A 21,934-nucleotide genomic window follows, 5' to 3' on the forward strand; every position below is an offset into this window, starting at 1 on the left:
TTAAGACAAATATATCCTATATTTTTGTTGGAAAAGTTTGCTAACCCCTGACAGAAAACTTCCATTTCACATTATAATCAACTACAATGCTTCACCTTCTACAATATAAACAGTGTCTACTGGCTGTCAACAAATAAAAACAAGAAAAAAACCACGTATTTCTAAATAATAATATACAACCGTATTATTTTTTAAATCCTTTCTTTCAATAGAATCCTAAAACCTACTATCTTCTAGAACTCTCCTCTTCCTAACACTCACTAGCTTCTAGAACTCTCGTCCCCTTGGAACGAGCCCAAAAAATCCTTGTCTCCAATACGGAAAAACGTGCAGTCAAAATAAATTGTGATCCATGGCAAATCACTGGCTAAACGCAAAACTTGTTGACTGCCCACCCTTGAGACAATCAGCAACCAACTCCTGCAATATCCGTAGTAACTTTCCACCTCACTTCTCTCTCCCTTTTCAGGGTTCACTCGATAGGCATGTTGTTGGATCGGCCCCAGTCCCCAATGTCATGCATTTGGTTTAGCACATCTGAGAATGAATCCTAATATTCTAAAAGCAGGGCAACATTGTCGATATAATTGTACCCGAAAATGGTCAGCTGGATGCATAAATAATTATGATTACTAAATGCTACAAATTGTAAATATGAAAATCAAAACCAAATGTACACCCCTTTGTTAATATGTATTGGCAATACTTCACTTAGTGGTGAGGCATGGAATAATAAAACATGCATATTTTGTCAGGCTGAATGTTTGAAATATGAGGTGATTTGAGTCATGCTTCTTCAGTAGTGGAATAAAGACAATTAGCATTTGAATGTTGTAAAGAAATACTGGAGTGATGTCAGATTGTTAATAAAATTGATTATAGACCAATTTATTATTATTCATGTGTGTATATCAGGGGTGTCAAACTCATTCCACGGAGGGCCTAGTGTCTGCAGGTTTTTGGTTTTTCCTTTCAATAAAGCCCTAGACAACCAGGTGTGGGGAGTTCCTAACTAATTAGTGATGTTAATTCATCAATCAAGTATAAGGGAGGAGCGAAAACCCGCAGACACTCGGCCCCCCGTGGAATGAGTTTGACACCTGTGGTGTATATACACAAACATCTGCAACAATTATCATATTACATGTCTTTTTTAAACAAGCAGCTTTTTCAACTTGTAGAAAACAGCTAGCTACATTTTGAAGTGCTGCATTTTGATTAAAGTGGGTCACCAACCCAGTAAGTGTAACACAGCTCTTTTTTTGTTAGTCACTTTTTGTTAAATAATACTCTTTCAATTCAGAGCCTAGATTTTCCCCTGAGGCTAATATACATATCATACTGCAATCAATTGAACAGGGCAAAAGATAAGGTAGAACATCATTAAAATACTCCTACTACAATGTTAAAACATTCTACATTGTGACATCATTAAAATACTCCTACTAAATTGTTAAAACATTCTACATTGCAACATTATTTCATTGATATCATGAGACGACTTCTTCATGTATGTATTTTCTGATGTTTGATCAGAGATCTTTTATCAGAGTATCTCTTGTCACACTGATTACAGCTATGAGGTTTCTCTCCTGTGTGTGTTCTCTGGTGTGAAGTCAGCTGGCTAGATGTAGGAAAACTCTTCCCACATTGATCACAGCTACAAAGTTTCTCTCCAGTGTGTGTTCTCTGGTGTGAAGTCAGCTGGCTAGATGTAGGAAAACTCTTCCCACATTGATCACAACTATAAGGCTTCTCTCCTGTGTGTGTTCTCTGGTGTATTTTAAGGTCTGATGAATATTTGCAACCTTTCCCACAGTCAGAGCAGAAGTGAGAATTCTTCACTGTGGGTCTCTGCTGGTGTTTCATGAGGTGTTTTGATGTGGAGAGACTCTTCTCTGCCTCGTCAGCATCATGAGGTTGTTGAGGCCCCCCAGAGGATCCACGATAGTCACGTCTCTCTCCTGTGTGAACAACAAGTCAGACAGGTGGTTTAAGGCTCACAACAGCAAAAATCTACTGTAAAAAGGTGATGCCAACAGTGTAGCCATGATGTTGTACAAACAATGATGTCTGTAATGAATGTTCATTATTTGACATTTGTCTTAAGACAGTCAAGTGAACAACAAGTCCTATTTTGTCTTGTTTTCCCATTAGTAGTAACATCGACGATTGTATGCTAGAAATACGATTTTAAAGTTGTTGAAATCCTAAGCAGTGTGCCAGACAACTTTTGGTCTCCAATATAGGCACCTTTCTGTAGGTCTATGTTGTTGTTGTTGGGTGAAGTTATGGGTCCTACAGTAGGTCTATGTTGTTGTTGTTGGGTGAAGTTATGGGTCCTACAGTAGGTCTATGTTGTTGTTGTTGGGTGAAGTTATGGGTCCTACAGTAGGTCTATGTTGTTGTTGTTGGGTGAAGTTATGGGTCCTACAGTAGGTCTATGTTGTTGTTGTTGGGTGAAGTTATGGGTCCTACAGTAGGTCTATGTTGTTGTTGTTGGGTGAAGTTATGGGTCCTACAGTAGGTCTATGTTGTTGTTGTTGGGTGAAGTTATGGGTCCTACAGTAGGTCTATGTTGTTGTTGTTGGGTGAAGTTATGGGTCCTACAGTAGGTCTATGTTGTTGTTGTTGGGTGAAGTTATGGGTCCTACAGTAGGTCTATGTTGTTGTTGTTGGGTGAAGTTATGGGTCCTACAGTAGGTCTATGTTGTTGTTGTTGGGTGAAGTTATGGGTCCTACAGTAGGTCTATGTTGTTGTTGTTGGGTGAAGTTATGGGTCCTACAGTAGGTCTATGTTGTTGTTGTTGGGTGAAGTTATGGGTCCTACAGTAGGTCTATGTTGTTGTTGTTGGGTGAAGTTATGGGTCCTACAGTAGGTCTATGTTGTTGTTGTTGGGTGAAGTTATGGGTCCTACAGTAGGTCTATGTTGTTGTTGTTGGGTGAAGTTATGGGTCCTACAGTAGGTCTATGTTGTTGTTGTTGGGTGAAGTTATGGGTCCTACAGTAGGTCTATGTTGTTGTTGTTGGGTGAAGTTATGGGTCCTACAGTAGGTCTATGTTGTTGTTGTTGGGTGAAGTTATGGGTCCTACAGTAGGTCTATGTTGTTGTTGTTGGGTGAAGTTATGGGTCCTACAGTAGGTCTATGTTGTTGTTGTTGGGTGAAGTTATGGGTCCTACAGTAGGTCTATGTTGTTGTTGTTGGGTGAAGTTATGGGTCCTACAGTAGGTCTATGTTGTTGTTGTTGGGTGAAGTTATGGGTCCTACAGTAGGTCTATGTTGTTGTTGTTGGGTGAAGTTATGGGTCCTACAGTAGGTCTATGTTGTTGTTGTTGGGTGAAGTTATGGGTCCTACAGTAGGTCTATGTTGTTGTTGTTGGGTGAAGTTATGGGTCCTACAGTAGGTCTATGTTGTTGTTGTTGGGTGAAGTTATGGGTCCTACAGTAGGTCTATGTTGTTGTTGTTGGGTGAAGTTATGGGTCCTACAGTAGGTCTATGTTGTTGTTGTTGGGTGAAGTTATGGGTCCTACAGTAGGTCTATGTTGTTGTTGTTGGGTGAAGTTATGGGTCCTACAGTAGGTCTATGTTGTTGTTGTTGGGTGAAGTTATGGGTCCTACAGTAGGTCTATGTTGTTGTTGTTGGGTGAAGTTATGGGTCCTACAGTAGGTCTATGTTGTTGTTGTTGGGTGAAGTTATGGGTCCTACAGTAGGTCTATGTTGTTGTTGTTGGGTGAAGTTATGGGTCCTACAGTAGGTCTATGTTGTTGTTGTTGGGTGAAGTTATGGGTCCTACAGTAGGTCTATGTTGTTGTTGTTGGGTGAAGTTATGGGTCCTACAGTAGGTCTATGTTGTTGTTGTTGGGTGAAGTTATGGGTCCTACAGTAGGTCTATGTTGTTGTTGTTGGGTGAAGTTATGGGTCCTACAGTAGGTCTATGTTGTTGTTGTTGGGTGAAGTTATGGGTCCTACAGTAGGTCTATGTTGTTGTTGTTGGGTGAAGTTATGGGTCCTACAGTAGGTCTATGTTGTTGTTGTTGGGTGAAGTTATGGGTCCTACAGTAGGTCTATGTTGTTGTTGTTGGGTGAAGTTATGGGTCCTACAGTAGGTCTATGTTGTTGTTGTTGGGTGAAGTTATGGGTCCTACAGTAGGTCTATGTTGTTGTTGTTGGGTGAAGTTATGGGTCCTACAGTAGGTCTATGTTGTTGTTGTTGGGTGAAGTTATGGGTCCTACAGTAGGTCTATGTTGTTGTTGTTGGGTGAAGTTATGGGTCCTACAGTAGGTCTATGTTGTTGTTGTTGGGTGAAGTTATGGGTCCTACAGTAGGTCTATGTTGTTGTTGTTGGGTGAAGTTATGGGTCCTACAGTAGGTCTATGTTGTTGTTGTTGGGTGAAGTTATGGGTCCTACAGTAGGTCTATGTTGTTGTTGTTGGGTGAAGTTATGGGTCCTACAGTAGGTCTATGTTGTTGTTGTTGGGTGAAGTTATGGGTCCTACAGTAGGTCTATGTTGTTGTTGTTGGGTGAAGTTATGGGTCCTACAGTAGGTCTATGTTGTTGTTGTTGGGTGAAGTTATGGGTCCTACAGTAGGTCTATGTTGTTGTTGTTGGGTGAAGTTATGGGTCCTACAGTAGGTCTATGTTGTTGTTGTTGGGTGAAGTTATGGGTCCTACAGTAGGTCTATGTTGTTGTTGTTGGGTGAAGTTATGGGTCCTACAGTAGGTCTATGTTGTTGTTGTTGGGTGAAGTTATGGGTCCTACAGTAGGTCTATGTTGTTGTTGTTGGGTGAAGTTATGGGTCCTACAGTAGGTCTATGTTGTTGTTGTTGGGTGAAGTTATGGGTCCTACAGTAGGTCTATGTTGTTGTTGTTGGGTGAAGTTATGGGTCCTACAGTAGGTCTATGTTGTTGTTGTTGGGTGAAGTTATGGGTCCTACAGTAGGTCTATGTTGTTGTTGTTGGGTGAAGTTATGGGTCCTACAGTAGGTCTATGTTGTTGTTGTTGGGTGAAGTTATGGGTCCTACAGTAGGTCTATGTTGTTGTTGTTGGGTGAAGTTATGGGTCCTACAGTAGGTCTATGTTGTTGTTGGGTGAAGTTATGGGTCCTACAGTAGGTCTATGTTGTTGTTGGGTGAAGTTATGGGTCCTACAGTAGGTCTATGTTGTTGTTGGGTGAAGTTATGGGTCCTACAGTAGGTCTATGTTGTTGTTGGGTGAAGTTATGGGTCCTACAGTAGGTCTATGTTGTTGTTGGGTGAAGTTATGGGTCCTACAGTAGGTCTATGTTGTTGTTGGGTGAAGTTATGGGTCCTACAGTAGGTCTATGTTGTTGTTGGGTGAAGTTATGGGTCCTACAGTAGGTCTATGTTGTTGTTGGGTGAAGTTATGGGTCCTACAGTAGGTCTATGTTGTTGTTGGGTGAAGTTATGGGTCCTACAGTAGGTCTATGTTGTTGTTGGGTGAAGTTATGGGTCCTACAGTAGGTCTATGTTGTTGTTGGGTGAAGTTATGGGTCCTACAGTAGGTCTATGTTGTTGTTGGGTGAAGTTATGGGTCCTACAGTAGGTCTATGTTGTTGTTGGGTGAAGTTATGGGTCCTACAGTAGGTCTATGTTGTTGTTGGGTGAAGTTATGGGTCCTACAGTAGGTCTATGTTGTTGTTGGGTGAAGTTATGGGTCCTACAGTAGGTCTATGTTGTTGTTGGGTGAAGTTATGGGTCCTACAGTAGGTCTATGTTGTTGTTGGGTGAAGTTATGGGTCCTACAGTAGGTCTATGTTGTTGTTGGGTGAAGTTATGGGTCCTACAGTAGGTCTATGTTGTTGTTGGGTGAAGTTATGGGTCCTACAGTAGGTCTATGTTGTTGTTGGGTGAAGTTATGGGTCCTACAGTAGGTCTATGTTGTTGTTGGGTGAAGTTATGGGTCCTACAGTAGGTCTATGTTGTTGTTGGGTGAAGTTATGGGTCCTACAGTAGGTCTATGTTGTTGTTGGGTGAAGTTATGGGTCCTACAGTAGGTCTATGTTGTTGTTGGGTGAAGTTATGGGTCCTACAGTAGGTCTATGTTGTTGTTGGGTGAAGTTATGGGTCCTACAGTAGGTCTATGTTGTTGTTGGGTGAAGTTATGGGTCCTACAGTAGGTCTATGTTGTTGTTGGGTGAAGTTATGGGTCCTACAGTAGGTCTATGTTGTTGTTGGGTGAAGTTATGGGTCCTACAGTAGGTCTATGTTGTTGTTGGGTGAAGTTATGGGTCCTACAGTAGGTCTATGTTGTTGTTGGGTGAAGTTATGGGTCCTACAGTAGGTCTATGTTGTTGTTGGGTGAAGTTATGGGTCCTACAGTAGGTCTATGTTGTTGTTGGGTGAAGTTATGGGTCCTACAGTAGGTCTATGTTGTTGTTGGGTGAAGTTATGGGTCCTACAGTAGGTCTATGTTGTTGTTGGGTGAAGTTATGGGTCCTACAGTAGGTCTATGTTGTTGTTGGGTGAAGTTATGGGTCCTACAGTAGGTCTATGTTGTTGTTGGGTGAAGTTATGGGTCCTACAGTAGGTCTATGTTGTTGTTGGGTGAAGTTATGGGTCCTACAGTAGGTCTATGTTGTTGTTGGGTGAAGTTATGGGTCCTACAGTAGGTCTATGTTGTTGTTGGGTGAAGTTATGGGTCCTACAGTAGGTCTATGTTGTTGTTGGGTGAAGTTATGGGTCCTACAGTAGGTCTATGTTGTTGTTGGGTGAAGTTATGGGTCCTACAGTAGGTCTATGTTGTTGTTGGGTGAAGTTATGGGTCCTACAGTAGGTCTATGTTGTTGTTGGGTGAAGTTATGGGTCCTACAGTAGGTCTATGTTGTTGTTGGGTGAAGTTATGGGTCCTACAGTAGGTCTATGTTGTTGTTGGGTGAAGTTATGGGTCCTACAGTAGGTCTATGTTGTTGTTGGGTGAAGTTATGGGTCCTACAGTAGGTCTATGTTGTTGTTGGGTGAAGTTATGGGTCCTACAGTAGGTCTATGTTGTTGTTGGGTGAAGTTATGGGTCCTACAGTAGGTCTATGTTGTTGTTGGGTGAAGTTATGGGTCCTACAGTAGGTCTATGTTGTTGTTGGGTGAAGTTATGGGTCCTACAGTAGGTCTATGTTGTTGTTGGGTGAAGTTATGGGTCCTACAGTAGGTCTATGTTGTTGTTGGGTGAAGTTATGGGTCCTACAGTAGGTCTATGTTGTTGTTGGGTGAAGTTATGGGTCCTACAGTAGGTCTATGTTGTTGTTGGGTGAAGTTATGGGTCCTACAGTAGGTCTATGTTGTTGTTGGGTGAAGTTATGGGTCCTACAGTAGGTCTATGTTGTTGTTGGGTGAAGTTATGGGTCCTACAGTAGGTCTATGTTGTTGTTGGGTGAAGTTATGGGTCCTACAGTAGGTCTATGTTGTTGTTGGGTGAAGTTATGGGTCCTACAGTAGGTCTATGTTGTTGTTGGGTGAAGTTATGGGTCCTACAGTAGGTCTATGTTGTTGTTGGGTGAAGTTATGGGTCCTACAGTAGGTCTATGTTGTTGTTGGGTGAAGTTATGGGTCCTACAGTAGGTCTATGTTGTTGTTGGGTGAAGTTATGGGTCCTACAGTAGGTCTATGTTGTTGTTGGGTGAAGTTATGGGTCCTACAGTAGGTCTATGTTGTTGTTGGGTGAAGTTATGGGTCCTACAGTAGGTCTATGTTGTTGTTGGGTGAAGTTATGGGTCCTACAGTAGGTCTATGTTGTTGTTGGGTGAAGTTATGGGTCCTACAGTAGGTCTATGTTGTTGTTGGGTGAAGTTATGGGTCCTACAGTAGGTCTATGTTGTTGTTGGGTGAAGTTATGGGTCCTACAGTAGGTCTATGTTGTTGTTGGGTGAAGTTATGGGTCCTACAGTAGGTCTATGTTGTTGTTGGGTGAAGTTATGGGTCCTACAGTAGGTCTATGTTGTTGTTGGGTGAAGTTATGGGTCCTACAGTAGGTCTATGTTGTTGTTGGGTGAAGTTATGGGTCCTACAGTAGGTCTATGTTGTTGTTGGGTGAAGTTATGGGTCCTACAGTAGGTCTATGTTGTTGTTGGGTGAAGTTATGGGTCCTACAGTAGGTCTATGTTGTTGTTGGGTGAAGTTATGGGTCCTACAGTAGGTCTATGTTGTTGTTGGGTGAAGTTATGGGTCCTACAGTAGGTCTATGTTGTTGTTGGGTGAAGTTATGGGTCCTACAGTAGGTCTATGTTGTTGTTGGGTGAAGTTATGGGTCCTACAGTAGGTCTATGTTGTTGTTGGGTGAAGTTATGGGTCCTACAGTAGGTCTATGTTGTTGTTGGGTGAAGTTATGGGTCCTACAGTAGGTCTATGTTGTTGTTGGGTGAAGTTATGGGTCCTACAGTAGGTCTATGTTGTTGTTGGGTGAAGTTATGGGTCCTACAGTAGGTCTATGTTGTTGTTGGGTGAAGTTATGGGTCCTACAGTAGGTCTATGTTGTTGTTGGGTGAAGTTATGGGTCCTACAGTAGGTCTATGTTGTTGTTGGGTGAAGTTATGGGTCCTACAGTAGGTCTATGTTGTTGTTGGGTGAAGTTATGGGTCCTACAGTAGGTCTATGTTGTTGTTGGGTGAAGTTATGGGTCCTACAGTAGGTCTATGTTGTTGTTGGGTGAAGTTATGGGTCCTACAGTAGGTCTATGTTGTTGTTGGGTGAAGTTATGGGTCCTACAGTAGGTCTATGTTGTTGTTGGGTGAAGTTATGGGTCCTACAGTAGGTCTATGTTGTTGTTGGGTGAAGTTATGGGTCCTACAGTAGGTCTATGTTGTTGTTGGGTGAAGTTATGGGTCCTACAGTAGGTCTATGTTGTTGTTGGGTGAAGTTATGGGTCCTACAGTAGGTCTATGTTGTTGTTGGGTGAAGTTATGGGTCCTACAGTAGGTCTATGTTGTTGTTGGGTGAAGTTATGGGTCCTACAGTAGGTCTATGTTGTTGTTGGGTGAAGTTATGGGTCCTACAGTAGGTCTATGTTGTTGTTGGGTGAAGTTATGGGTCCTACAGTAGGTCTATGTTGTTGTTGGGTGAAGTTATGGGTCCTACAGTAGGTCTATGTTGTTGTTGGGTGAAGTTATGGGTCCTACAGTAGGTCTATGTTGTTGTTGGGTGAAGTTATGGGTCCTACAGTAGGTCTATGTTGTTGTTGGGTGAAGTTATGGGTCCTACAGTAGGTCTATGTTGTTGTTGGGTGAAGTTATGGGTCCTACAGTAGGTCTATGTTGTTGTTGGGTGAAGTTATGGGTCCTACAGTAGGTCTATGTTGTTGTTGGGTGAAGTTATGGGTCCTACAGTAGGTCTATGTTGTTGTTGGGTGAAGTTATGGGTCCTACAGTAGGTCTATGTTGTTGTTGGGTGAAGTTATGGGTCCTACAGTAGGTCTATGTTGTTGGGTGAAGTTATGGGTCCTACAGTAGGTCTATGTTGTTGGGTGAAGTTATGGGTCCTACAGTAGGTCTATGTTGTTGGGTGAAGTTATGGGTCCTACAGTAGGTCTATGTTGTTGGGTGAAGTTATGGGTCCTACAGTAGGTCTATGTTGTTGGGTGAAGTTATGGGTCCTACAGTAGGTCTATGTTGTTGGGTGAAGTTATGGGTCCTACAGTAGGTCTATGTTGTTGGGTGAAGTTATGGGTCCTACAGTAGGTCTATGTTGTTGGGTGAAGTTATGGGTCCTACAGTAGGTCTATGTTGTTGGGTGGAGTTATGGGTCCTACAGTAGGTCTATGTTGTTGGGTGGAGTTATGGGTCCTACAGTAGGTCTATGTTGTTGGGTGGAGTTATGGGTCCTACAGTAGGTCTATGTTGTTGGGTGGAGTTATGGGTCCTACAGTAGGTCTATGTTGTTGGGTGAAGTTATGGGTCCTACAGTAGGTCTATGTTGTTGGGTGAAGTTATGGGTCCTACAGTAGGTCTATGTTGTTGGGTGAAGTTATGGGTCCTACAGTAGGTCTATGTTGTTGGGTGAAGTTATGGGTCCTACAGTAGGTCTATGTTGTTGGGTGAAGTTATGGGTCCTACAGTAGGTCTATGTTGTTGGGTGAAGTTATGGGTCCTACAGTAGGTCTATGTTGTTGGGTGAAGTTATGGGTCCTACAGTAGGTCTATGTTGTTGGGTGAAGTTATGGGTCCTACAGTAGGTCTATGTTGTTGGGTGAAGTTATGGGTCCTACAGTAGGTCTATGTTGTTGGGTGAAGTTATGGGTCCTACAGTAGGTCTATGTTGTTGGGTGAAGTTATGGGTCCTACAGTAGGTCTATGTTGTTGGGTGAAGTTATGGGTCCTACAGTAGGTCTATGTTGTTGGGTGAAGTTATGGGTCCTACAGTAGGTCTATGTTGTTGGGTGAAGTTATGGGTCCTACAGTAGGTCTATGTTGTTGGGTGAAGTTATGGGTCCTACAGTAGGTCTATGTTGTTGGGTGAAGTTATGGGTCCTACAGTAGGTCTATGTTGTTGGGTGAAGTTATGGGTCCTACAGTAGGTCTATGTTGTTGGGTGAAGTTATGGGTCCTACAGTAGGTCTATGTTGTTGGGTGAAGTTATGGGTCCTACAGTAGGTCTATGTTGTTGGGTGAAGTTATGGGTCCTACAGTAGGTCTATGTTGTTGGGTGAAGTTATGGGTCCTACAGTAGGTCTATGTTGTTGGGTGAAGTTATGGGTCCTACAGTAGGTCTATGTTGTTGGGTGAAGTTATGGGTCCTACAGTAGGTCTATGTTGTTGGGTGAAGTTATGGGTCCTACAGTAGGTCTATGTTGTTGGGTGAAGTTATGGGTCCTACAGTAGGTCTATGTTGTTGGGTGAAGTTATGGGTCCTACAGTAGGTCTATGTTGTTGGGTGAAGTTATGGGTCCTACAGTAGGTCTATGTTGTTGGGTGAAGTTATGGGTCCTACAGTAGGTCTATGTTGTTGGGTGAAGTTATGGGTCCTACAGTAGGTCTATGTTGTTGGGTGAAGTTATGGGTCCTACAGTAGGTCTATGTTGTTGGGTGAAGTTATGGGTCCTACAGTAGGTCTATGTTGTTGGGTGAAGTTATGGGTCCTACAGTAGGTCTATGTTGTTGGGTGAAGTTATGGGTCCTACAGTAGGTCTATGTTGTTGGGTGAAGTTATGGGTCCTACAGTAGGTCTATGTTGTTGGGTGAAGTTATGGGTCCTACAGTAGGTCTATGTTGTTGGGTGAAGTTATGGGTCCTACAGTAGGTCTATGTTGTTGGGTGAAGTTATGGGTCCTACAGTAGGTCTATGTTGTTGGGTGAAGTTATGGGTCCTACAGTAGGTCTATGTTGTTGGGTGAAGTTATGGGTCCTACAGTAGGTCTATGTTGTTGGGTGAAGTTATGGGTCCTACAGTAGGTCTATGTTGTTGGGTGAAGTTATGGGTCCTACAGTAGGTCTATGTTGTTGGGTGAAGTTATGGGTCCTACAGTAGGTCTATGTTGTTGGGTGAAGTTATGGGTCCTACAGTAGGTCTATGTTGTTGGGTGAAGTTATGGGTCCTACAGTAGGTCTATGTTGTTGGGTGAAGTTATGGGTCCTACAGTAGGTCTATGTTGTTGGGTGAAGTTATGGGTCCTACAGTAGGTCTATGTTGTTGGGTGAAGTTATGGGTCCTACAGTAGGTCTATGTTGTTGTTGTTGGGTGAAGTTATGGGTCCTACAGTAGGTCTATGTTGTTGTTGTTGGGTGAAGTTATGGGTCCTACAGTAGGTCTATGTTGTTGTTGTTGGGTGAAGTTATGGGTCCTACAGTAGGTCTATGTTGTTGTTGTTGGGTGAAGTTATGGGTCCTACAGTAGGTCTATGTTGTTGTTGTTGGGTGAAGTTATGGGTCCTACAGTAGGTCTATGTTGTTGTTGTTGGGTGAAGTTATGGGTCCTACAGTAGGTCTATGTTGTTGTTGTTGGGTGAAGTTATGGGTCCTACAGTAGGTCTATGTTGTTGTTGTTGGGTGAAGTTATGGGTCCTACAGTAGGTCTATGTTGTTGTTGTTGGGTGAAGTTATGGGTCCTACAGTAGGTCTATGTTGTTGTTGTTGGGTGAAGTTATGGGTCCTACAGTAGGTCTATGTTGTTGTTGTTGGGTGAAGTTATGGGTCCTACAGTAGGTCTATGTTGTTGTTGTTGGGTGAAGTTATGGGTCCTACAGTAGGTCTATGTTGTTGTTGTTGGGTGAAGTTATGGGTCCTACAGTAGGTCTATGTTGTTGTTGTTGGGTGAAGTTATGGGTCCTACAGTAGGTCTATGTTGTTGTTGTTGGGTGAAGTTATGGGTCCTACAGTAGGTCTATGTTGTTGTTGTTGGGTGAAGTTATGGGTCCTACAGTAGGTCTATGTTGTTGTTGTTGGGTGAAGTTATGGGTCCTACAGTAGGTCTATGTTGTTGTTGTTGGGTGAAGTTATGGGTCCTACAGTAGGTCTATGTTGTTGTTGTTGGGTGAAGTTATGGGTCCTACAGTAGGTCTATGTTGTTGTTGTTGGGTGAAGTTATGGGTCCTACAGTAGGTCTATGTTGTTGTTGTTGGGTGAAGTTATGGGTCCTACAGTAGGTCTACGGTATTGGTATAACTAGGGATTTCCGCATTAGCATGGAGGATTTTCTGCAACCAAATTGCGTTTTAGCAAACAGAGGGAAGAGAGCGATGCAGAGAGCGATGTACCTATTTGGGGATGTCTGATAGTATTTACGCACCCCCACTAATGAGTTGCTGAGCTTCTCAAAGTAATTTTTTCTTCACCTCAAACAGCAAGTAAACAGTCTTACTAAAATCAATTAGGGAATGACAATAGTTCCTCAAAGTATTTGTAAAATATTTCCAGCTCTCACTCTTGATAACCACTCAAAATGAAAGGGAAAAATGTTATGCTCTGATCCAGTGGAAATGACATAAAATACCTGATTACTTCTTATCCCTTACACAAATAGCCTACAGTTGTGTCTGTCCCAAACTCACTGGCGGGGGAAACTCTCAGGGCCCAGAATATTTTATATCAAGTTTCGGACCGACCTAGGTGATAGAACTTGAAACATTAGACAGGCCATGCGCATCCAATGTGATTTATTTATTTTTGATATTTTATAGCTGTTTTTATTTGTTGGCTTTATGTAGGCTATTTTATTTTTACATAGTTGGCAATGGCAATTAAAGTTTAGATTTGTCTAATTTTCATTTTGAATTATATAGAATAATCACAGATAATGATTATGAGATAAAGACTATTATAATTATTATTACTATTATAAATTAAACTGTTCCAGTAAAATGTGAATATGAAAATCATAACTGGCACCAGATCAGTAGAAATGGTCAGATAAATTGGCACTACAAAATGGAAAAGGTTGCCGAATGCTGTTGTAGCCTATTACTGGAAACATCAGGAGCATAACATCAGAATTTGCAAAGGCCAGCAGCAGCGGGAGGAGAATGCTAAGGAAGAGGTTTTTTTCTTCTTGTAAGGCTATCTTGATCTCTGGTTCCCTCCAGTCATTTGTGTGTCTCAATTATTTAATAAAAACGGGTGATTCCTATGTTGATGATGTAAAGAATATTTGCTGCTCTGTGGTATGTAATGAGGAGCAACCAGACGCTGGATGCATTTATGAAATTGCTTATTCCAGTTACTAATAAGCATGCACTTAAGAAAATGACTGCAAAGGCTGTTAAATCCCAGTGGATTGATGATGAATTGAAAAATGGTATGGTTGAGAAGGATGAGATAAAAGGAATGGCAAATAAGTCTGGCTGAACAACTGATTGGCAAACATCCTGCAAATAGAGAAATCATGTGACTAAACTGAATAAAAAGAAAAAAAAAGACAATGAAACAAAGATAAATTACATAAAGAATGATAGTAAAAAGCTTTGGAGAAACTTACATACAACTTTGGGAAAAAAATTGACTGAAGATGGCTCATTCATCACAAAGCCCACTACTTTTATGATTATTTCATTGGCAAGATTAGCAAACTTAGGCATGACATACCAGCAACAAACACTGACACTACACATCCAAGTATATCTGACCAAATTATGAAAGACAAGCATTGTAATTTAGAATTCCGTAAAGTCAGCGTGGAAGAGGTGAAAAAATGATTGTTGTCTATCAACAATGACAAGCCACCGGGGTCTGACAATGGAAAATTACTGAGGATAATAGCGGACTATATTGCCACTCCTATTTTCCTTATCTTTAATTTAAGCCTACTAGAGAGCGTGTGCCCTCAGGCCTGGAGGGATGCTAAAGTCATTCGACATGCACTATGCTCTGCATAGTTAGCTCCAGGTAAAATGTTGCACTTATTCAGCCATTCTGTGACATAAAACAAGCTACATATGGACAGTACCAAAATAAACAGACTCTGGAAATGACAAAGCGCCTCGTAACCTTGCTGGAAATGGGACAAATGGACCCCTTCTGTGGTAACAGACTGGGACGATTTGTAATCAAATGTAATTCCCAGGAACGGGGTTCAAATGAACCACAGAGACTGTGTGGGATAATAACATGGCCGTGTCCAACCCTGGTTGTTTCCTCGACTCCACTACCAACCACCAATCTCCAACAGGGCCCTTAACCTGTATCACTAGACACTTCATAGTGAGCTACAGGTAGGAATCAGCAATGGATCCCAATAATGAGCCACCTATGGGAGGGGTAACCCTTTGTGGACAAATCTCTCAACGTATTACTGCTACCCTGGGGAGATTGATATACCCCTTGAACATCGGCTCCAACCCTCGTCGGATGTGGTAGGGCTTGCCACATCAGACTACAAAGGGAAGCACAGTCGATAGCTGCCCAGTGACACAAGCCTACCAGACGAGCTAAATTTCTTCTATGCTCGCGTCGAGGAAAGTAACACTGAAACATGCATGACAGCATCAGATGTTCCGGACGACTTTGTGATCACGCTCTCCGCAGCTGATGTGAGTAAGACCTTTCGGGACTACCCATCCCGGATCTGGGATCATCCTCATCAAAAAAGCTGACTAGCATAGCCTAGCCTAGCGCCACAGGGATATCATATAATATAATTTCATGAAATCACAAGTCCAATACAGCAAATGAAAGATAAACATCTTGTGAATCCAGCCAACATTTCCAATTTTTAAAATGTTTTACAGCGAAAACACAATATATATTTATGTTAGCTCACCACAATAGCCAAACACACAACGCCATGTTTTCACCGCCAACATAGCTTTCACAAAACCCACAAATAGAGATAAAATGAATCACTAACCTTTGAACAACTTCATCAGATGACAGTCTTATAACATCATGTTATACAATACATTTATGTTTTGTTCGAAAATGTGCATATTTATAGGTATAATTCGTAGTTTTACATTGCAGCCACCGTCACAAATAGCACCAAAACAGCCAGAATAATTACAGAGAGCAACGTGAAATACATAAACACTCATCATAAAACATTTATGAAAAACACATGTTGTACAGCAAATGAAAGATACACTGGTTCTTAATGCAACCGCTGTGTTAGATTTAAAAAAATAACTTTAGTACAAAGTACAGCATGCAACATTGTGACAGCGCCCAGCAATTCTCCGCCTTGTTGGAACCAAAATATACCACAAAAATACGAAATATCATAAATATTCTCTTACCTTTGATGATCTTCCATCAGAATGTAGTGCAATGAGTCCTAGTTCCACAATAAATCGTTGTTTTGTTTTAGAATGTCCATTTCTTCTGTAGAATTAGCAACTTTGGCTAGCATAATGGTGCTCACGTGTCCATCATCTCTTGGCGCATGCAACGAAAAATTCCAAAACTCACAATAAACGTAGAATAAACTGGTCAAACTCGGTTGAAAATCCAACTTTATGATGTTTTTCTCATATGTATCCAATAAAGTCCGAGACGGAGCATTTCGTCATGTATACCTAACGCATTTCAGAAGACAATGTGGGGTTCCCTGGTGCGCAGTTGAATACTGCCAATAGGGCAGACCTGTCACTCCAAAAGTTCTCATTCGGTCTCACATCAAGCTAGGCACCCCATTCAAAATTCTACTGCCTGTTGACATCTAGTGGAAGGCGTATGAAGTGCATACAGATCCATAAATATAAGGCAATTGAATAGGCAAGCCCTGACAGAGCCCCATTTTCAGAACTTTCACTTCCTGTTTGGAAGTTTGCTGCCAAATGAGTTCTGTTTTATTCACAGATATAATTCAAACAGCTTTAGAAACTTCAGAGTGTTTTCTATCCAATAGTAATAATAATATGCATATTGTATGATCTAGAACAGAGTGAAAACAGCGCCCCCTATTTCCAAGAGGTTTTAAACAGATTAACATTCACAAGGCCACAGGGCCAAACGGATAACCATCACGTGTACTCCAAGCATGCACTGACCAACTGGCAAGGGTCTTCACTGACATTGTCATCCCCTGTCTGAGTCTGTAATACCAAGATGTTTCAAGCAGACCACCGTAGTCCCTGTGCCCAAGAACACTAAGGTAACCTGCCTAAGTGACTACCGACCCGTAGCACTCACGTCTGTAGCCATGAAGTGCTTTGAAAGGCTGGTTGTGGCTCACATTAACACCATTATCCCAGAAACCCTAGACCCACTCCAATTTGCATATCGCCCCAACAGATACACAGATGACGTAATCTCTATTGCACTCCACACTGCCCTTTCCCACCTGGACAAAAGGAACACCCATGTGAGAATGCTATTCATCGACTACAGCTCAGCGTTCAACACCATAGTGCCCTCAAAGCTCATCACTAAGCGAAGGACCCTGGGACTAAACACTGAGCACGCCCCCATTCTCATCGAAGGGGTTGTAGTTGAGCAGTTGAAAGCTTCAAGTTCCTTGGTGTCCACATTATAGGCTTAATTAACTGGTGAACTGTTGAAATCATGGAAACATAATGACGATTCTAATTCTAGATTTGGAATAGAATGTGCAGCACCTTGAATATATTGTTGTTTGACTACCAATTAATAAACCAGGTAGGAATTACTGACAGTAGGAGCGTGGTGGAGACATCCAAGAGAGGGAAATCAGGAAGGGAAATGACAGCAAGTAGTGCAGACGAAAGGGATAACAAGTTGGTGAAGCAACAGATGTGCTGGAATGAGAACAATATAGGAGGAATGACAACAATATAGGAGGAATGACAACAATATAGGAGGAATGACAACAATATAGATGGAATGACAACAATATAGATGGAATGACAACAATATAGATGGAATGACAACAATATAGATGGAATGACAACAATATAGATGGAATGACAACAATATAGATGCTACTTTAAGAACACAAACTCTCACAGCACAGAGCGAGGGAGTCCAGGGGATGACTGGAGGAGCAATGGAGGAAGCATTGTGGGATTCTCTTGGCGTGGGTACAGTTGTTGAGACTGCGTGGACGATGGTGAAGAACAGTGGAGTGAAAAGGGCTAAAGTTGGTAATGAACAGCAGTTTAGGGTCGGAGTGGGAATCATCAGCAAGGATGTTTTTGTGGGTGACCTGTTAACGGTCTCAAAGATGGTGATGGAAGAATTGGGTAAAGTGGAATCGGTTCGAGTGACCAGGAGCGGTATGAATCTGATTGTGTGTCAACAGCGCAAAAGGAGAAAGCTTTGTGTGGTTTAGGTTAAACATTTCAGGTAGACGCACGTTGATTAAAATGAATGATAGACGGAAGGTTTTACTGTGGTTTGGTGAAGTGGCTCTCCCATCTTATGTAAAACCTGGGTAAGTGAGATATACAGAAGGCGCTGCAGTTTGGACATGTGGCAAGTGTTTCGAAGGAATAAATATGTCGTAGTCAGATGAAGCATGTTGTAATTGTGATGGGAATCACGTTCCCGGAGTGCCCTGTAGGAATGAAGAATGTCACAGTAGCTAGGATGATCAGGCCCATCCAGCAGGTGTCCTATGTGGAGGCAGTGAAAATAGCTGAAGGAGTAGAAAGGAGAAGGTAGTTCATGTCCATGTCAGTAGGTGGCAGCAATACACCTGATGAGTGTAGTCTGACAATAAACCTCAGAGAAGAAGACATGGTAGGAAGCAAAGTGTTGGTCAGTGTTTCCAGTTGACCCTAATTAGATGTTACATTACATGTTGTTTTCTTAATCGTGTAGCCGGCTAGCTAGCCAACATATTCATACTTCGCTTACTCCTCTCTGATAAGATACCGCTGCACAAACATGCTTATCTAGGCCTACACCAGCACTGGTACCAGGCAGTATTAGCTAGCTACGTTTGCGCTGTCTCTTAATACATTTAGCAAGCTAGCTAGCCCGCTAACTAGCATTTAGCAGCTAACATTATTTGAGCAACACCTTGCTAAGAAAAGACAATCTTTCGCCTTTAATGTATTGGCATGAAAAGAGTTGCCAGAATATTATACAATGACTTATCAACAGCTCTAACAATTTGATCCCAACAGGAAATCTACACTGTCAGTTATAGAAAGACCCATTTACTATATTTATTTTAATTTTATTTTACCGTTATTTTACCAGGTAAGTTGACTGAGAACACGTTCTCATTTGCAGCAACGACCTGGGGAATAGTTACAGGGGAGAGGAGGGGGATGAATGAGCCAATTGTAAACTGGGGATTATTAGGTGACCATGATGGTTTGAGGGCCAGATTGGGAATTTAGCCAGGACACCGGGGTTAACACCCCTACTCTTACGATAAGTGCCATGGGATCTTTAATGACCTCAGAGAGTCAGGACACCCGTTTAACGTCCCATCCGAAAGACGGCACCCTACACAGGGCAGTGTCCCCAATCACTGCCCTGGGGCATTGGGATATTTTTTAGACCAGAGGAAAGAGTGCCTCCTACTGGCCCTCCAACACCACTTCCAGCAGCATCTGGTCTCCCATCCAGGGCCTGACCAGGACCAACCCTGCTTAGCTTCAGAAGCAAGCCAGTAGTGGTATGCAGGGTGGTATGCTGCTGGCAATATATATAACCATTGATTCTTGAAGAATATAACTTATAAATGCCTCAAATGTTTCAACTGTATTATCCGACCAGAAACCAAAACATAAGCTTGTATACCGCCACTGTTTGTAAACAAATACTATATGGCTGAGGAGTAGGGTCGAACCAAGCGTTCTAACCTCACAATGACAGTAAAGCACCCAGCTAACTGGCTAACGTTGGACAGCTTGCAAGACACAAATCAGAGAAAACCTCACTCTTACCATTTTACTTGCCCTAGCAGAGCTGGTTAGGCTGTTTTCATGTTACCCAGAGCGTTGGTGACTAACTGTGCTGCTGGCAACAATTTAATTTGAGCTTTTTTGCAGATGTTTACTGACACCGGCCATATTCAACAGGTGTTGAGCGTTATTAAATAAATCAGTTATTCTGCGCTCTAATCAAGTCAATAAACATTGGGTAGTTAGAATATAGTTACTATACTGGCAAGTTTGATGTATAAGTAGCCAACTAACATTAGGTAGCTAGCTCACATACTGGTACATACTGCTGTAAAGATATGCTATGCGTTTTGTAAGGATAGTGTAGCTAACATAACGTGTGCCGTAACTTATTTGAAAAGTCATTACATTGCTCAACATTTGTTATAGTTATTTATAGCAGTTCATTTGTATCCGCTCTCTCGTTGGACTTCGGCTGCATATTTTCCCCCATTTTATTAAAATCTGAAAACGTTGAAGCCACAACCATTTCCTGAAGAAATGCATTATGGCCCTAAAGTACTGCATGTATACTTCGTATTTCGGTGAATTTAGTACGACATCCGGGAACTTTTGGCATACTAACTACATCCATACTATGACCAATAAGCAGACTATATACTCTATTAACATCACAAATAGTGCAGTTAGTATGAGTATTCTAACACAGCTCAGGACTCTGGGCAGCCATTTTGTTTGTTTAAAAACTAGGTTGCCCCTTTAAAAAAGCCACACAACAATCAATCAATCAACCAACCAATCTGCAGTTCAACCAATAACAAAGCTGTAATTCCACCACTGTTTTGGTAATAAGATGGATGGGGCTGGAGAAATGTAACTAGTCTCTAATTCATAGACAGACCGATGGATGCAAGGACTGACCATCCATGATATCAACATTATAGTTTTAACCATGTTGAGGCTATACAGTGTTGATTTACATTGTTTCTAAACATTGGAGTAAAAAAAGCTTATTTGGGGTTTTGATGGGGTAAAAACAGTTGAACTAAGCTCATGAGGCATGTGTTATATTCTTCAAGAATCAATGGTTATAAATAAATAATTTAAAAGTCAAAATATGGATGTAGCAATTGCACATTTCCCCTTTAACACCACACATCAGTTCAGCAATTGCAGAGTTTGTGCTTATGTATTTAAGACAGTACTTACGAGTGTTACTCAGGGAACGGTTTCTCAAAACCATCTTATTGCTAAGTTCATCGTTAGAACCATCGGATGCCTGAAGATGTGTTTGGGAAACCGGGACCAGATATCCAGTTTCGTCCTCTTCATTTTTCGATGTGACAGTCATATCCCCCTCTTCTTTCACTGAAACGTCGTCCTCCTCTTCCTCTGTAACGTCTTTCTCTTCTTCTTTCACGGTAACAGCCTCACCTACTTGTTTTTGTACTGTAACAGCCTCCTCTTCCTCCTCCTCCTCCTCTTTCACGAGAGCTACTTTCTCCATCCAGCAGACCTTCTCTTCTTCAGCAGGAACGGGGTTAAGTTTGAGACTGGAGTTATGAGGCATGTACTAAAGTCGCTAAGCAGTATAATTCAAAGGAGTGTCACTTTATTAGCAGCACGTGATCAATGACGTCTACAGAATCATTTCGTCGAACACCTGATTGGTTTGGTATTGGGCTCGTTCGACATTGCAGCCGACAGTGCAGGTGGCTGCTGACTGCTGATTGACTAATTTACAAATCACCTTGCATCTCAAATAACTACTCATTATTATTTATAAATCAGCCACTCACCGTTTACCCACAACGCAGCATGGATTTGATGCTCTCGAACACAGCCAGTGGTTTAATACATGACATATTGACTACGGGAGTTTTGTAACTTTTTCTCCGGTAGTTGGTCTCGCTGACCAAAACCGTGCTGGTTGGCTACGCTGGTTAGGCTAATAGCTAGTTGGCTAAATAGCTAAAGTTAGCTGGTTGGCTAAGATAACTGCATATAGCTAATGTTATCTGGCTGGCTAAGATAACTGAATATAGCTAATGTTAGCTGGCTGGCTAAGATACCTGCATATAGCTAATGTTAGCTGTCTGGCTAAGATAACTGCATATAGCTAATGTTAGCTGTCTGGCTAAGATAACTGCATATAGTTAACGTTAGCTGGCTGGCTAAGATAACTGCATATAGCTAATGTTAGCTGTCTGGCTAAGATAACTGCATGTAGCAAACATTCTTTGATATTTGGTTAGATGGTGTTATGTATTTACAAAACTGTGGTTTACTTTAACCGCTCGTGTCATGAGTGCAAATTATTGGTTTAATTTAAAGTTATACATTTTAAGTTATTTCTGTTGTAGTATACGTCATAGGGAATAGGCTGGTCCTCCATATTACTTCACACCTGACTTTAATGTAATAACTCAAAAAATAGAACTGTGAGGTGTTACTTTGCATTGGAAATGTTTTAATATTTTATTTAATATTTTATAAAGAATACAAAACATACACATACAAACAACATCATAGAAACATTAACTACATCACACCTGCCCAGACCCACTAGAACACACCTCCATCTCCATTAACTAAATCACACCTGCCCAGACCCACTAGAACACACCTCCATCTCCATTAACTACATCACACCTGTCCAGACCCACTAGAACACACCTCCATCTCCATTAACTACATCACACCTGTCCAGACCCACTAGAAC

General features: G+C 41.8%; 1 protein-coding gene across 1 annotated transcript; it reads right to left on the reverse strand.

The window, feature by feature from the left end:
- Positions 1-900: 900 nt before the first annotated feature.
- On the reverse strand, positions 901-20,807 carry LOC129839090 (zinc finger protein 436-like). Its single transcript, XM_055906366.1, has 2 exons — positions 20,422-20,807; positions 901-1,964 (listed from the first exon to the last, which is right to left on the reverse strand). The coding sequence occupies exons 1-2, from the start codon at positions 20,780-20,782 to the stop codon at positions 1,507-1,509; spliced, it is 819 nt and encodes a 272-aa protein (XP_055762341.1). The 5' UTR covers positions 20,783-20,807; the 3' UTR covers positions 901-1,506.
- Positions 20,808-21,934: the final 1,127 nt, after the last annotated feature.

Source organism: Salvelinus fontinalis, chromosome 40 (genome assembly GCF_029448725.1).
Source record: "Salvelinus fontinalis isolate EN_2023a chromosome 40, ASM2944872v1, whole genome shotgun sequence".
NCBI lineage: Eukaryota > Metazoa > Chordata > Actinopteri > Salmoniformes > Salmonidae > Salvelinus > Salvelinus fontinalis.

Excerpts from the sequence above, each read along its gene's own strand:
- LOC129839090 (XM_055906366.1), bottom strand. The coding sequence starts at position 20,782 with ATGCCTCATAACTCCAGTCTCAAACTTAACCCCGTTCCTGCTGAAGAA. Across the intron at positions 1,965-20,421 it reads CCGTTCCCTGAGTAACACTC|GAGAGAGACGTGACTATCGT; the intron begins GTAAGTACTGTC and ends TTGTTCACACAG.